General features: G+C 39.6%; 1 protein-coding gene across 1 annotated transcript in view; it reads right to left on the bottom strand.

Moving 5' to 3' along the window:
- Window positions 1-14,139, bottom strand: part of LOC104076360 — a 51,240-nt gene that overhangs the window by 26,566 nt on the left and 10,535 nt on the right. The window contains exon 5 of the mRNA XM_009577199.1: window positions 10,351-10,816. Coding sequence (XP_009575494.1) covers window positions 10,351-10,816 — 466 coding nt within the window. The remainder of the gene's footprint in view (window positions 1-10,350; window positions 10,817-14,139) is intronic.

Here is a 14,139-nt window from a genome sequence, read left to right on the forward strand (position 1 = left end):
GCCTGTGTTGATACCGGGAGTTGCTCCGACCCAGGTGCAGGCCCTTGCACTTGGCCTTGTTGAACTTCATGAACTTCATGGCCCACTTCTCCAGCTTATTTATCAATCAAGGACTACCCACAAGATTACCCCCATCCCTGATATAGACCTCAGACTGGATACTTGCGTAGTTTAGCATGCCACACTGAACCCACCAGAGTGGCATTTTTACAGTATAAAAATTAAGGGTATATGTTACAGTTCCAGCTTAAGTCCCTCTGCTGTCAAGTGACATGTCCTGTGCCCCTACTGACTTGTGAAAACTCAACCCACTTCAGGAAGATCTCAGTGCTACAGCATCTTTAATTTCTAGGCATTTTGCTCAGATATTCAAACCAGCTTGGGCTCCTGGAACAAATTTCCCTTAAGTTGCAGTTAGATACAGCACTGAATATGGGCAACCTTCCAAGCAAAGCATGACTTACCCTTCGGAGTACAACAATCAGCAACAAAAATGCTACAACAGCAAAATAGCCTCAACACACCCCAGCCATACCTAAAGCTTAGCATATCCTGGAGGCTGGTCAGGTCCCACGTACTCCTGCTCCTGCGAGGGCCAGGCTGCAGCGGGACCCCCTGGCCTGCAGAGCTGGCCAAATTCATTATCCCTTGTGCCCGTAGGCAAAGTTACAGAAAGTGCATTAGCACTTAGGTGCCTTTTAGCAAACAACAGTGTCAAGCCAACAGATCAAAGGTCACAGAGCAGTCATCATACGCCTCTCACATTTGCCTCATGTAAATAAAATGCTAGCATTTACAGCTCAAGCCCCCCAGATCCTAACCATCAGCCTCATTTATTGTGCACATGAGTATTCCCGTTACTTCTAGGACTTACATCTTTACACTTACATATACCAATACCTTTTATACAAACAAACTCCTTGCAGCATCAAGGTCTGCATTTAATATTTTTTTCATCACATAAAGTTCATTTGAAGGGACTTTGCTGAGGGATATTTCACGTGAAATAACTGTCCAACCACTGTTACCAGGTATCAAGGACTGTTCCATTTATTTTGCCCACTGGAACTCTTACTGTTTATAAATCCAACTCAGGACCTGATAATGCTGCCAGATTTACACCAGATGAGCTGTGTGGAGCAGAGCAGGTTGGTAGAAAGAAAATTTTAATCCAATTGTGCACTTTCATGGCCCTAAGAGCAACTAGAAATAAAATGGCTTCTGGCATAACTTCAAAAAAGCCGTAAACTGTTCTACATGATGTAGCTGCCATAATCCCAGAGACCACATCTAAATAAGTGGGGTTGGGAGAAAAAACGTATTTATGATCGTTTTCACCAAAATAGCTTTTATGAAAGGTGTTTGTGACCACGAGCTAAAACATCCATCTCCCCAACCATGTATTGCAAATCTTAAAGAACTTGTATTTCTTATTAGTCAGAATATTAACACAAGTATTAGGACATTCAGAGTATTAACCTTATAGTCATAATTAAAGCAGCTGAAGTATTTGATTATTTGGATTACCTTGAAGTTAAAGATTATCAATTCTGAAATAGATTTTATCAGTAGCACACCTATAATATTGTAAGTATCTATCAACATCTTTATGTGCAGAATAGGAAACACACTGCTTTGTGGTTTGGCCTCTGGAAATTGAGTGCCAGGAAGTCTGGATGAAGGATCTTTTCTATATAGTTGACTTTGGGGGCAATTGAAAAGGTAAGAAAAGAGAGGTATTTCCTCTTCTCCCAGGATATAAGTGAATTCTCAAGTACATGTGCATACACACGGACCTGAAAGAAGTTTTCGAGGACATCAATGTTTCAACAGCCTTATTTAGGGCAAGGGATGGTACCAAGAGGTGTGAAACGCTGCAAGAGCACTGTTACGGAAATAGGTCATCTCTAGCTATGAAAAGCAGAACTATGGGAATCTGTTAATGAATTTATATCTTTCCAGAAGTGGGAACTGAGAAGTACATTGTAGGCTCTGGATTGTCCTCTATGGCTTACTTTACCAAATATCATTTCCATAAAAAGTTAGTGTTCTTAGGAGCAGCATTGTATGATGTTGATGGGTAACCTAAAATTGTGCACTTGATTTTTCCCCATTTCACTTTGGGCTCTGGCTTACTAATTCTGGCTATGAAGTGGTTCTTCAAGGCTTACAGCAGGCTGGCAGGATCAGGCTTGTCAAAATGTTCTCAAAGCTTGCAGCATGAAGCACAATGATACTGTACAAAAGGAAAGCAAGCTGTTTGCTGCCTTAGCTTGAGATATACAAGTAACAGGGAGAAAAAGCTGGGCAGAGAAAAATATATATTTGTTCTCAGCGTTATAAGAGTTTTTACCTCCTTTTTTAACCAGAGAAAGGAACTCCCGAGGACAGTCAAAACACAGAGTATCAAAACCCAGTCTTGACTGGAGGAGGGGTTTTGCATGCTCTAACTGTCTTGTGCTCTTCATAAATGCTGCTGTTATGACTCCCACCGTTCCTGCAGAATGCCGCTACCCTGGTCTCCCAAGGGTGTAGGCAGGTTCAAATGGGACAAAAACATCTCTGGTTATGCACGTGTCTAAGCCTCTCAGAGATATGTGGTGCTTAAGTGTATGTGGTGCTTCATAGATGAGTGTGAGAGGGATGCCTACAGCCAACAAAACAATTCAAACCACAGTCACACACCGAAACAGGAGAGAGCAGAAGTAAAGGTGCATGTCAGGGGTGGAGATGCGGGGTGCACGTCAGGGGTAGGATTTTCAGCCTCATGGCTAACCATGAAAGGAGGATGGAAGGTAGAATGGCCGAAATCAGAGGAAAAAAAACATTCATGGCTGATCCAAAACAAATATTTGAAGCTTCCCAGGCAAGACAGCTGTCCCCACACCCCTCTAGCAATGCCAAAAGGTGGGGGAAAGCTTGACCACCTCAGGACAAGGGCTTCAGGAGGCTGAAGCAGCTGAGGATAACAACTGCTGCCTCAGCCAGAATCACAGGGCTCACACCTCTAGGGAGAGTTGCAGCATTGGACACTATTTTCCAAGGATTGATCAGATGTGTTTGAAATGTATTATGTTTGTCTGGTATACAGGGAGAAAAATATCCTCAAAGAGGTTCTAGCACGAATCAAGACTGTATTAAGTCATTGATATGGAAGTAGTTTGAACCAAAGGTTTAAACAAATCTAGGTACGTGTTCAAGAAAAAGTGAAGTACAGAGCTTTTTCAGGCATACAGGCATCTTAAGCAATGTCTTATCTACTTGGCATAAAGCACACGTTTTCATTCTCCTCTCCTAATAAAACCAACAAATGTACTTCTCCTTCAACAAACAGCATATTTTACAGTATATACTAAATCTTTTTACTTTTTTGACCTTCTGAGTATGAGGTTTTTATTTGAGTTTGATGCAAAGCATCTCCAGCTCTTTACTCAAGACACCTGCATTTAATCTATGTACATTCTCAGAAGTTTTTTATACTCTGCAAGAGCAGGCTGCAATCATGCAACTCAGATGTGATTACCAGTCTAAATCACTCACCAGGTCACATTTCCTTTGAAAACCCATATCTATCATATGGACTCCTGAACCAATTTCAACTTATGATTTAAAACAATGAAGCAAGTCAGGAAAAACTAACTGTGACAAGAACACTCTGTTGACATCCCACAGGTACAGAGGTCCTGCAGACATATAGTACATGTCTACATTATTGACTGCAGTATAATAGAAAAACACCCAAAGGAGGCTTAAACGAGCAATGTTAGGTACCATTAGCAGTCAAGTGATGATAACGTGGAGCTCAGAGAAGGCTCATTTATCTAATGAGAAGCAGTTCCCAATATAAACATAGTTAAGAGGTAATGATGAAAACTGAGGTTTGCATGCCAAAACCCACAAGTATATCCAGAGGTTTCCCAACATAAGTTGCCACTTAATTAACCCAATTACCCAACTTAATGTTCCAGCTCAGCAAAATACTTAAGCATACTCAGAATACTCTAATGTTACTGAAGTTTACAGAAATCGGTGGGTGGGAAGTGCTTTGATGAAGAAACAGAAATGAAGCCAAATGTGATAGACATCATCTTCAGTTGAACAAATTTTCAATTACAACTGGCTTTCATACATCCGGAGCCAGATAGCAAAAGACATGTATACATGTATAGATATAGAGGTGCTAAAGTCCAGCATATTGGCAACACAGCTATTTTGAGGCCCACTCCCTACCGGTATCTGTCAGGCAGCACTACCACAGCAGCGCAAGCACTGCCACTACCACAGTTAGTATCATCTGAGCCTTATTTTAAGGCAAACCCTCCAAGCAGAGGAAGGGGCACCAGGCTTGGTCACACAGCGTGCTTCTAGACACGTATGTATGGATGCTGTACAAGTGAACATCAGACCCCTGAAGAGAAACCTAAGGTGAAGCTGAGAGAGCCATTGTACGCAGCGGAAAGGGCATAAACTGTATCAGCTGCTGAAGGCCAGATGAGAAGGGGCAGTTTTGGATCCAGCCTGCAGGAGGATGGTTCTGTCTTCACCATTATTTCCCAAATACTTCTTTTCTCCTTCCTCTGAATTTCATCCTTGGCTAATTTAGGCTATGTTAATGACATCTGTAATCCCCTTCTTATAGGAATTATTTCTTTGAGCCCTTCAAATCACTACAAATGCAATTGGTGAAAAACATATCATGTAAAATTTCTCTTTTTTTGCTTTTAATGGAAAAGGTTGAAATAAATACCTTTTTGGTCTCAGATTGATTTTTGGAGGAATCTGTTTCAAAATTATTTCTAAATGGAGGTCATTTGACAGCACCTCTCTTTCATTCAGATCTAACAATCAATAACATCTCCGAAAAGAAGAAAGAGTTGTATAATTTAAAATAATCGTAAAGAGTCTCTACTGAGAATGCATGAGCTTTAACTTGCACAGACTCTGATGAAAGCATAGCTGTGCTAGTGCAAAGCTCTGATCAGGACGCCCCACAACACTGTCAAAGCTTCCACATACAACAGAGAGCCTATGAAGCACCAAGGCAGGACAAATTTCTTCTTTTAAAAAAATGTATTCTCATTTTTCTTCTCTGTATTACTAGGGCGGTAGCAATGACCGAAATAAACTGTACTGCTCTTTTGACACAAGTATTTATTAGTATAGTAGCATCAAATGCAATTTTCATCTTCTCAGATCTACAGTTACAACAGTGGGAACAGAAAACAGGTATAGATGATCTCTAGAAATGTGTACTATTACTGTTCTTCTTTAGTGCCACTTCAGCAAACATAGGTAACTAATTCAGATAACATCTGTGAAGTCCCAGCCCCAGAAGAGTCAGTGGTAGAAATCGCAATAGCTGCGATTAGTCTTCCTCAGAACAGAACAAAAACACCAGTGAAGCCTTATTGTTTTGTTTATTTCAGTAAAGTTCTCTTAAAACGCATTACAATATAGTATTAACAGAGGCAAGTGTCTAAACAGTATTTTTAAAACAAGGTAATATTTCAAAGTAGGATATTTCATAAAAAAGCATCACTTGAAAGTAGTGTAGTTTTCACAGTGTACTACAATCTGCAGAGACCACAGAACAGAGGAATATTCAAATAGACTTAACATACTCTGCCCAGTTTTGACTTCACAGAAAGCATAAAAAATTTGTACAGGTAATAAAATATATTCAGGTAAAATCTTTGAACTTGCAAAAAGTTTCACAATACAAAACAATGCAGGTTTTTGTAAGCCAAATCCCTTTTCCTCTTGTGTGAGCAGGACTATACAACCTAAATTGTTTTCCTCCATTCTATAACAATCTGTTGCCCATTATCTGCATAACGTAAGTGAAATAACCACCTGCCTTCCTGGATGTATTAACTTAAACTCTTTCTGTACAGCTAGATTCTGCCAGCCTCATACTTACTCTATTACTTTATAAATACCTCCATTGGAAACACTCTCTGGCAGAAAGGATTGGAGAGACTGTCTCCAGCTATTTTAACGATATTCATAAACGTGGTATCAAAAGATGCAAAAGAAAAGTTTTAAAATTAATTCTGTACTTCACAGTGTTATATTGTGCTACTAATAGAAAGAAACCATACGAAAAAATGAATAAAAAAGTTCAAAAGTTGTAAATATAATTAATAAGATATACCTGTCAATAAAACATGCATTTATTACAGCAAATGGGTAAGTGCCATAAAATTAGCATTCATTGTATATTGTCTGATTCCTTTTGAACATTATCTTATTTTGGATCATAGTGCACCACTTAATGTTGCACGGTATGAGGCAATATATATTGTTTTCATAGATGCAAAGGCTATATACTATGCCATTAATTAGGCTATCACAAATCCACACTGATTCCAACACACTCACTCCAAATTCATGTTACTATAACCAAGGTCAGCGAGTAGCCTGAACTATGGATTCAGGCTTTTTTTTTCCAAAAGGGAGAGATGCAAAAGAGGCTCAAATGATCAGCCTTTTCTTGCTTGAAATAAGGCTAAGCTTGCTGTAAGTTGCAATTAATACTACATATTTAATAAGACTTTTTTTCCATCACATGAGTACCTTATCACAGATGACATTAGCAAAACAGTATTAGATGCATTATCACCACCAGATGGATGCAAAATACTGCATGGCTGCCACTGTGCATCTAAAAATCTACTCTGAATTTAAGGGCAATTATGGGCACTCCCCCCAGAATCCTCTGAGAAGATTTATGATTGAAGAATTCATACTCTGAAACTTCTCTTAGCTGTAATAATGTTCACTTGTACTTCCCCAGTAGTTTCTGCATCTTTTAATAATGGTGCATTTAAATGTAAGTACCACCAACATGTGCAGAATACAGGATTTGAGCATCAGTCTCTTCCATATTCAAGTAATTCCACTGATATCACAATCTCACTCAAATAAAACATACTCATACAAATTATGCCATTAGATTTGCTATATGCTATATATAGGCAAATGCTTATTATATTCAAGTAACATCTCCACTTTGCTAAAGATGTACCAGATTATGTCTAACATCAGATTCTGATACCTGCTACACAGGTTTAAATCTAGAATGACTCTTAAGTTGTCATTATACCGGGGAGTGGCAGCCTTTAACACAACGGCATAGCGCAAAACAGCAAAGGAAAATAAGGTGTTATGTCTGTGAGAAAGTGACTTAACTTCCTCTAAAACAAAACCGTAAGCCTGTCATTTCGAGCCTTCTCTAACATTGTCTTCCCCTGAAGTCTTACCTTAGAAATACCCAGGTCTGCTCTCTGCAGAGTTCCTCTTACATCACGTGCATCCTTCTACAGAAAGCAGATGGATATATCGGAAAACTTTAACTCTGGTGGCATTCCATCTTTGTTCAGCCTCAGTAGACTTCCAGAGAGAAGCACCCAGAAAAACTGCAGTAAGGCAGCTCTTCTGTATATAATAGATACACACGCTCTCATTCCAGAAGTCTTTCTCTACCACTACAAAATATCTTCTGTAACAATAACAGTATTTTGCAAATGTTTAACACCTTTAATATTAGCTTTAATTCATCCTTCCTTATGACCTTGCGAGAACGAATGAGAGCCTGGCTACACACAGGCACTGAGACTCTGTCACAGAGTTCAGGGACACCAGGATTGAACTTACTGTGGTTTGCATACTTATGCTGGCTTCAACACAATGCCCAGTGAGGTATCTTGTGATGGACTGCTTAGACTTCACAGCTGAAAGCAAGAAAAACTACTGTTCTCTATTACAGGAGAGTAATTTGTCCAAAGCCTGCATCTTTGAAGAAAAAGATTATGGAAAGATAACTGCAGGTGTTAAGGAGACGGTTATAAAGTTACAAGTAAAAACAGAACCACCAGATAGAAGTCTTGCACTTGGGTTCATTCTTTTACAGAAAATTATAGGAGACTATACAGCAAAAACAGTATGACAAACTCCAAAACAGGTGAAGAGCACAGGAAAGTACATATATTCTAGATATACATACTCAGGCAGACACCTACACTAAAGTCGTATCATGCATAATATTCCTTCTTTCAGTAAGGTTGATGTAAGGCAGCCTGCAAGTGCATTATTCATGTCCCTCTTCTATAATTATGTGTGTGACATACATACATCTATTCTTTAGTAGGGATGGTAAAAGAAGGCTGGAAAGACTTGAGCTACATGACAGAGCATGCCATTTACTCCTAACAAAAGAAATGCGAAAGGAGAGTGAAGCACCATTTGTGGAGGAGAAAGGAGAAAATGAGAGAAAACACTCTACATAGATTAGAAAAAGAAAGAATAGTTTGATGGAAGAGCTGGAAGAAGACAAAAATCAGTGTCACTGAATACACCATTTCTTTGAATTAACTCAGTGATTTAACAAAAAAAAACCCCACTTTTTAAATCAAGTACCTGTTCAGCAAAATAAATATGCTTCCGTGTTCCTTTTTGGTCAGAAAAATATTTTGTCATTTATAAGAAATAGAATAAAAATTTGTTTAATTTCCAAAAGTCTCATTTTCAAGACATTCTTTTAATACCCTTTCTTTTCTCCTATATACTCTTACTTTTTAGAATAGGCTTCCTTCCTTCTCATCCTGCAACTTTTCACTGGCAAAACTAAAGATGGGAAAAAGCTTTCCCAAATTACTTAAATGCAGATATTATTTCCAAATGAAATTAGAACGGTCATTAATTCCAATGTTTTTGTTGTAAAAACAATGTTCTATTTTTGACCCAGGTCCATTCCTATAATATTACATATGTATACTCCAGTGTTACCATGTTATCACCTCTAGTTTGAGGCATATTTTCTCCATTTATAGAAAGCACAACATTTTATAAGATGTAGACAAATTAGCCTTAAAGTGCATTTGGTCTTGTTATTAGCCTGTTGCAGTGAAGAAACTGAAAGCAGGTTTCCATTATTTGGCTGTGCTGCTTTCAGTTGCAGTACTAAAAGGTATGTATTTACCCTCACTGGCAATTTTTTGTGGTCCAGAAATAACCAATTTTAAGAGACTTCTTTATTAAAAATAAGAGGGTTTGATCTGAATTCCCTGCCTGAAGATGTTAACAGAAGTAAAATCTTGGAACACTGAAAGCTCTCTTTTCTTTAAATACTGATCATTCAATTAAGATTATATTTAAATATTCCTAAAATTGAGAGCATTTTAGTGAGACAATCTGCTCATGTCAACACAGTATAAGGTGTCAAATACGTACAGAATCAGAGTAGAATCCAAATGCAATTTAAACCCCAATTCTGTGCTAACTTCACTGTACAGAAATTAAGATGAAATCCATAAAATAGATATACTGGTTCCATGTTCATGAGTGATCTGATTGATCCTTCCACGCACACAGTCAAGAGAAACTGATATCAGTGTTCCGTTATGTACTTCAAAAGATGCACGGAGGGACACACTGGTCCATATGCTTCCCTCTGGCATCTGACCTCCAATCTGCTGAGCAATTGCTGTGGGTTGCATGTGATCCATGGTCAACTGATTGAGAGTCATTTTGAGCACATTGCATGAGTGGATTAGCTTTAAGTTAAATGCAAGACTGGCAACTCCCTTTTCAGTAAAAATGAAATACTTCTGAGCAAGCTGTCCAGAAGAAACCAGCTGTATCTGTTTCTCATTGGATGAGACCTGGGTGAAATCCAGCAATTTGTTTCTCACAGCTCCAGTAGGCAGACCTGTAACAGAAACTGTGGCTGATATGGCACTCGAAACCGCTGAAGGAATCCAGATGAGGCTAAACATACTAATTCCAGAACTATCTCCAAAATACCGAACATTACACTGTGCAGGAGAAAGTATCTCAAAACTAATCAGATCTCCAGCACCAACTTTTGTGGCCCCAGAAGCAGATATAGATGTGTCTCTGTAATTTACCCCAGATTTAAATACATTCATTAATTCTCTGTTGGTACCATTCCTATTGATATAAGAAATTAAGGAGAAGCCCTCCCGGACACACGTATGACCCATGGAATACAATGCTTGGTGGAACACAAATTTGACAACACCGGTTTCGGTGAACTTTATAGCCCTGCCATCATGAGATAAACTTAGCATGTAAGGGTCAGAAACAGAAATTATTTTAAAGGTAGGTCGATAGTTGGTTTGGTAATGCATTGTTGTTGACATCTGTGCACTGAGTGCTACAGCACCTGTGTCATGGGACAACCAAAACAAACTGAGCGGGGTATTAAGATCATAAATATTTAAGTCTTTACTTTGATTGCAGAATTGATTGGGGCTCCTCAAATACACAGAAAGAGTTTGGCTGGGCTCCACTTCAGCAGCACTGCTTAAACTAGTGCTCTGGAAATACTTTCCTTCTGGCTGTTCAATGCGAACACCGCTCAGTTCATAGCCTTCCTCACTGCCGTTTAGCTTTAAGGAAAGTTGCAAAAAATTCCTGCAGTTGTGCTTTACTGCAAAATTTAGGTCAGTCCACAACAGACCATGTTGCCTGAATACCAGGCTGTTATCTTCAATGGATAGGATTTCACAGGGAAGCTTTGCCTTTATCTTCAAGTTCAAGCCAGAGTAGACCTGAGAGATGCCAGACTTTACAGAGGGTAGAATGATGTCTGCAGCCCAAGACTCTGAGAGCTTGTTTTCACTGGTTGCTGAACAAACCGTATCACTGACAGTGGAACAAGGCATGGCCACCATTCCATCTTCACATTTTAAACACGCTTGGCATTCCTTCATTTCCTTATTAAAGAAATACTCCTCTCCACACATTCCCAAAGCTGCATCTTTCTCAGCAATTCCAAGGCATCGGAAACCTCCTGTTCACAGGAAACGGACAATTTTTATTGTCATACCTTTAAAATACTAAAAATAAGAACTCTACAGCTCCACCTATCAGGTATCTTTGATAACACATCTAATCACAAGGGAGAAAACAGAAACAATTATGATGCTAGATCACTTTGTGCTATTAAAGGAACCTTGTTAGCAGAGGAAATATTAGGTGTAATGCACCTTGTCCAAGCCGAGTCCAGTGGTTTAGAATGGGAAAGGTGCTATATAGGGGCAATTCTAACCAAAACCTGTAACGGATCAGATACAATGACATTGCTCCAAAGACGCTCTCTCCCTTCCCTGAGGTAAAAGGCATGGTGACTAACTGGTGCACTGAGCAGCAAAGGTATTTTCAACTAAGAGTCCCCCTATACAAGGAGAAATGTGCACTGTCTGCCCAGCCATGTTATGGAGTAGCACTGCTGTATCTGTGATGGCTAAAGCAGTGCTTTTCAACCCAAGGGACATGGACCCTGGGCATTCTGTGCACAGTTTTTAAAGAACCTGCCAGAGACAAGTAGGAAAAACAAAACTGTAAACAGCAGGCTTAAAATCATTATGCAGAAGGCCACACATTTAAAAGGTGGAAAACCACTGCCCTAAGACACAGGACAGCAGTGGTTGTGATAGTCTAAAGCTAAAATAAAACACTGCTGCAAACAGTAAAGAAAATATCTAGAAATTACTTTATTTGACATAAAGCAATTTTGTGCTGTTAAATGGTACACCATGACCTCAGTGGATCAAAGAATGCACACCCAAAGAGCAGGTTTTAAAAACAGCCTGTAATTTTCTATGGCAATTTTCCAAGAGCACCGCCAGCTGCCAATGCCTCCAGCTGGAGCAAGCGGTGCCCAAAACCTTTGTGCACAGAGCCTTCAGGATCTAAATCAACACACAAGATTTGAGGCACCCTAAAGAATAACCACTTGCAGTTTGTGCCTCAAAGCTTAATCACTAATGCACTTGCTTCTGCTTTTTTACCACCATAATCAAAAGTCAATAATCATCCTTCTTATAGCTCTTCTTAAATACCCTTTACTATCTAAATACCATGTCATACATTTGCTTTATTCCTCAACTGGAAAGTTGCTATATCTGGGCTGGGATTTGCTCTGAGACTGGGACTACAAGCATTTGACATGGACCCCAACAAGCTGTTTTTCTCCATTGCTAACCCCAGGATGGAGCTGGCTATGCAGACTGCTGATGCAGGCAGAAAAGCACGCCATACATACTGCGAACTGCAAGACAGAGCAGTGCATACGCACCTGGCCCACAAAAGAGGTCAGAATATTGGCTAAAATACACTTCTGATACTACGTTATTCAGCAGAGAATACCAGGCACTGTGTTAATTTATACAGGCTTCATATATTCACCCTCATATCTCTTTGTCTATTTATGTTTCATTCACTTAAGCGATGATTCTCCACTAACACTGATATGTAGGACTATACAATTTATGATGTGAGAACATTCTTTCTGAGACCAGGTATCATTTTCTCAAAAGACCTCACTGCAGAACAGTAAGATTTTTCCATCTGAAAAAAAGTCAAGAGAAACTTAACACTTTGTTCCCCCTGAAAGTGTCTGGCTTTTTTTTTTTTTTTTTTTTTTTAATGAGAAACGGCAGTCAAATAAATAAGATCACATTTTTTCAGCTAGGAACATTCTAGAGGGAATACAGAAAAAAAAAACCAGACAAACTTTCCTTTTGAAATCAGTTTTAACCATGGTGTAATTGCTCACATGACACTTCTTAACTAGTTCTACTTCTCATATCAATGGCTCCCCCATCACTGAGAAATACTGGATGAACTGCTATTGAGTACACAAATACAGCTGGTTCACATAGCAGAGATGATCTGCAGTAGTGCCTAGAAATACTTATTATGCTGTTTGCTTCTTTAAAATATTTTAATGTATATTTAAGGATTTTTATAAATATCAAGTTTTACAAATACATGTGGTGACTACTCTTTCCAGTTTGCTGTCTAGTCTTTTATTGGTTAGATCCGCAGCAGGCATTCCCCCTGCACGTACTTCAAATAGGTGACTTCAAAGCAGCGTACAGGCCACTTTATACTGTGGACACAGTGGCAAGAGCAGCATCCTACCCTTTGCCCAGAAGAGGTCAAGCAGCAAATGATAGCCAAACATCAGAAAGCCAGCACAGCAGCATGCTGTGACTGCTTCCTACTTCTCTTTACTGCCTGACAACCTCTCCCACCTCTTCCCGGCTCGTGCGCTGGGCACCGCTGCACCTGGTTTAACAGTGAGCAGCCCAGCTGTACTCAAGCTGGTTTTGTGAAATCGAGTATCTCTGCAGCACATTCACCAACCCTCACCATTCATGGAGGCTAGGCAATTGCAAGGCAATTAGAGTAAGCCATGCATATATTTTTCTGCTGTTAGTACTCATAACTGCCCGAGGCAAAGGTGACATTCAAGCAGATTAAGTGTGGGAATCCCTCTCTTTTTAAATCCTCTCTGTCAAACTTGGATCATCACAAATCAACAGGGCTAATTACAAATTGGGGCTATCTGTCTAGGTTCTTGTTCCTCTTCCCCCTGCATCCCATAATAAGTTCTACAATAAGTCCTCTTCAGCTTGCACAGCATTCTGGGGAGAGTTGACTTTGGTTGACTCTGCTTGGTGGGTTCACACCAAAGACAACAGTCTGACCACCCTCTCGTGATTGTCTCAGAAGGAAACGATGCACTGGACTCCATTTTCGCTGGTTAGGCACCTCCAGTTGTCATTGCTCCTTGATGACTAGCCTTTAATCAAATAATCTAACAACTCTCATCCCAGATAAAAGCAAGAAAAAGCAGCAGGGGAAGAAGGTATGATGTAGAGGAAAGTGGAGGGGTGAAGAAAGAGAGGCTCCTAGTTGCATGTTTCTTTATTGTTATTTGCTCTGTCTCCCTTCACACTGTACAGCGAACATGAGTTGCTACAGATGCAACAACCTTTGCGTGCAGCTCAAGAAACCACAATACAACATCTGGAACTCGTATGTCAGATCACATCCCTATCTCCCCTACATTACCCAAAACAGACATTCAGTTTCAGCCTCCCTTTTGACAAGTTAATTGCACTTGTATAAGATAATGAGCTATCATGAACAGGCTGAAAGTAGCAGTCCTGCCTAATAAAAAATAAAAAGAACGCTCTCTCTTCCATGACAGACAGGGACAACATTGACAGGACATTGATTCCTGAGCCGGGTGATGGGAAATAGTTTGTTTTCACATCTATACAAGCCATCATTAAAACTGAAGAGGAGGGATCAAGGGAAAGA

The sequence above is a fragment of the Fulmarus glacialis genome, unplaced genomic scaffold, assembly GCF_000690835.1.
Source record: "Fulmarus glacialis isolate BGI_N327 unplaced genomic scaffold, ASM69083v1 scaffold860, whole genome shotgun sequence".
In the NCBI taxonomy this organism is placed as follows: Eukaryota; Metazoa; Chordata; class Aves; order Procellariiformes; family Procellariidae; genus Fulmarus; species Fulmarus glacialis.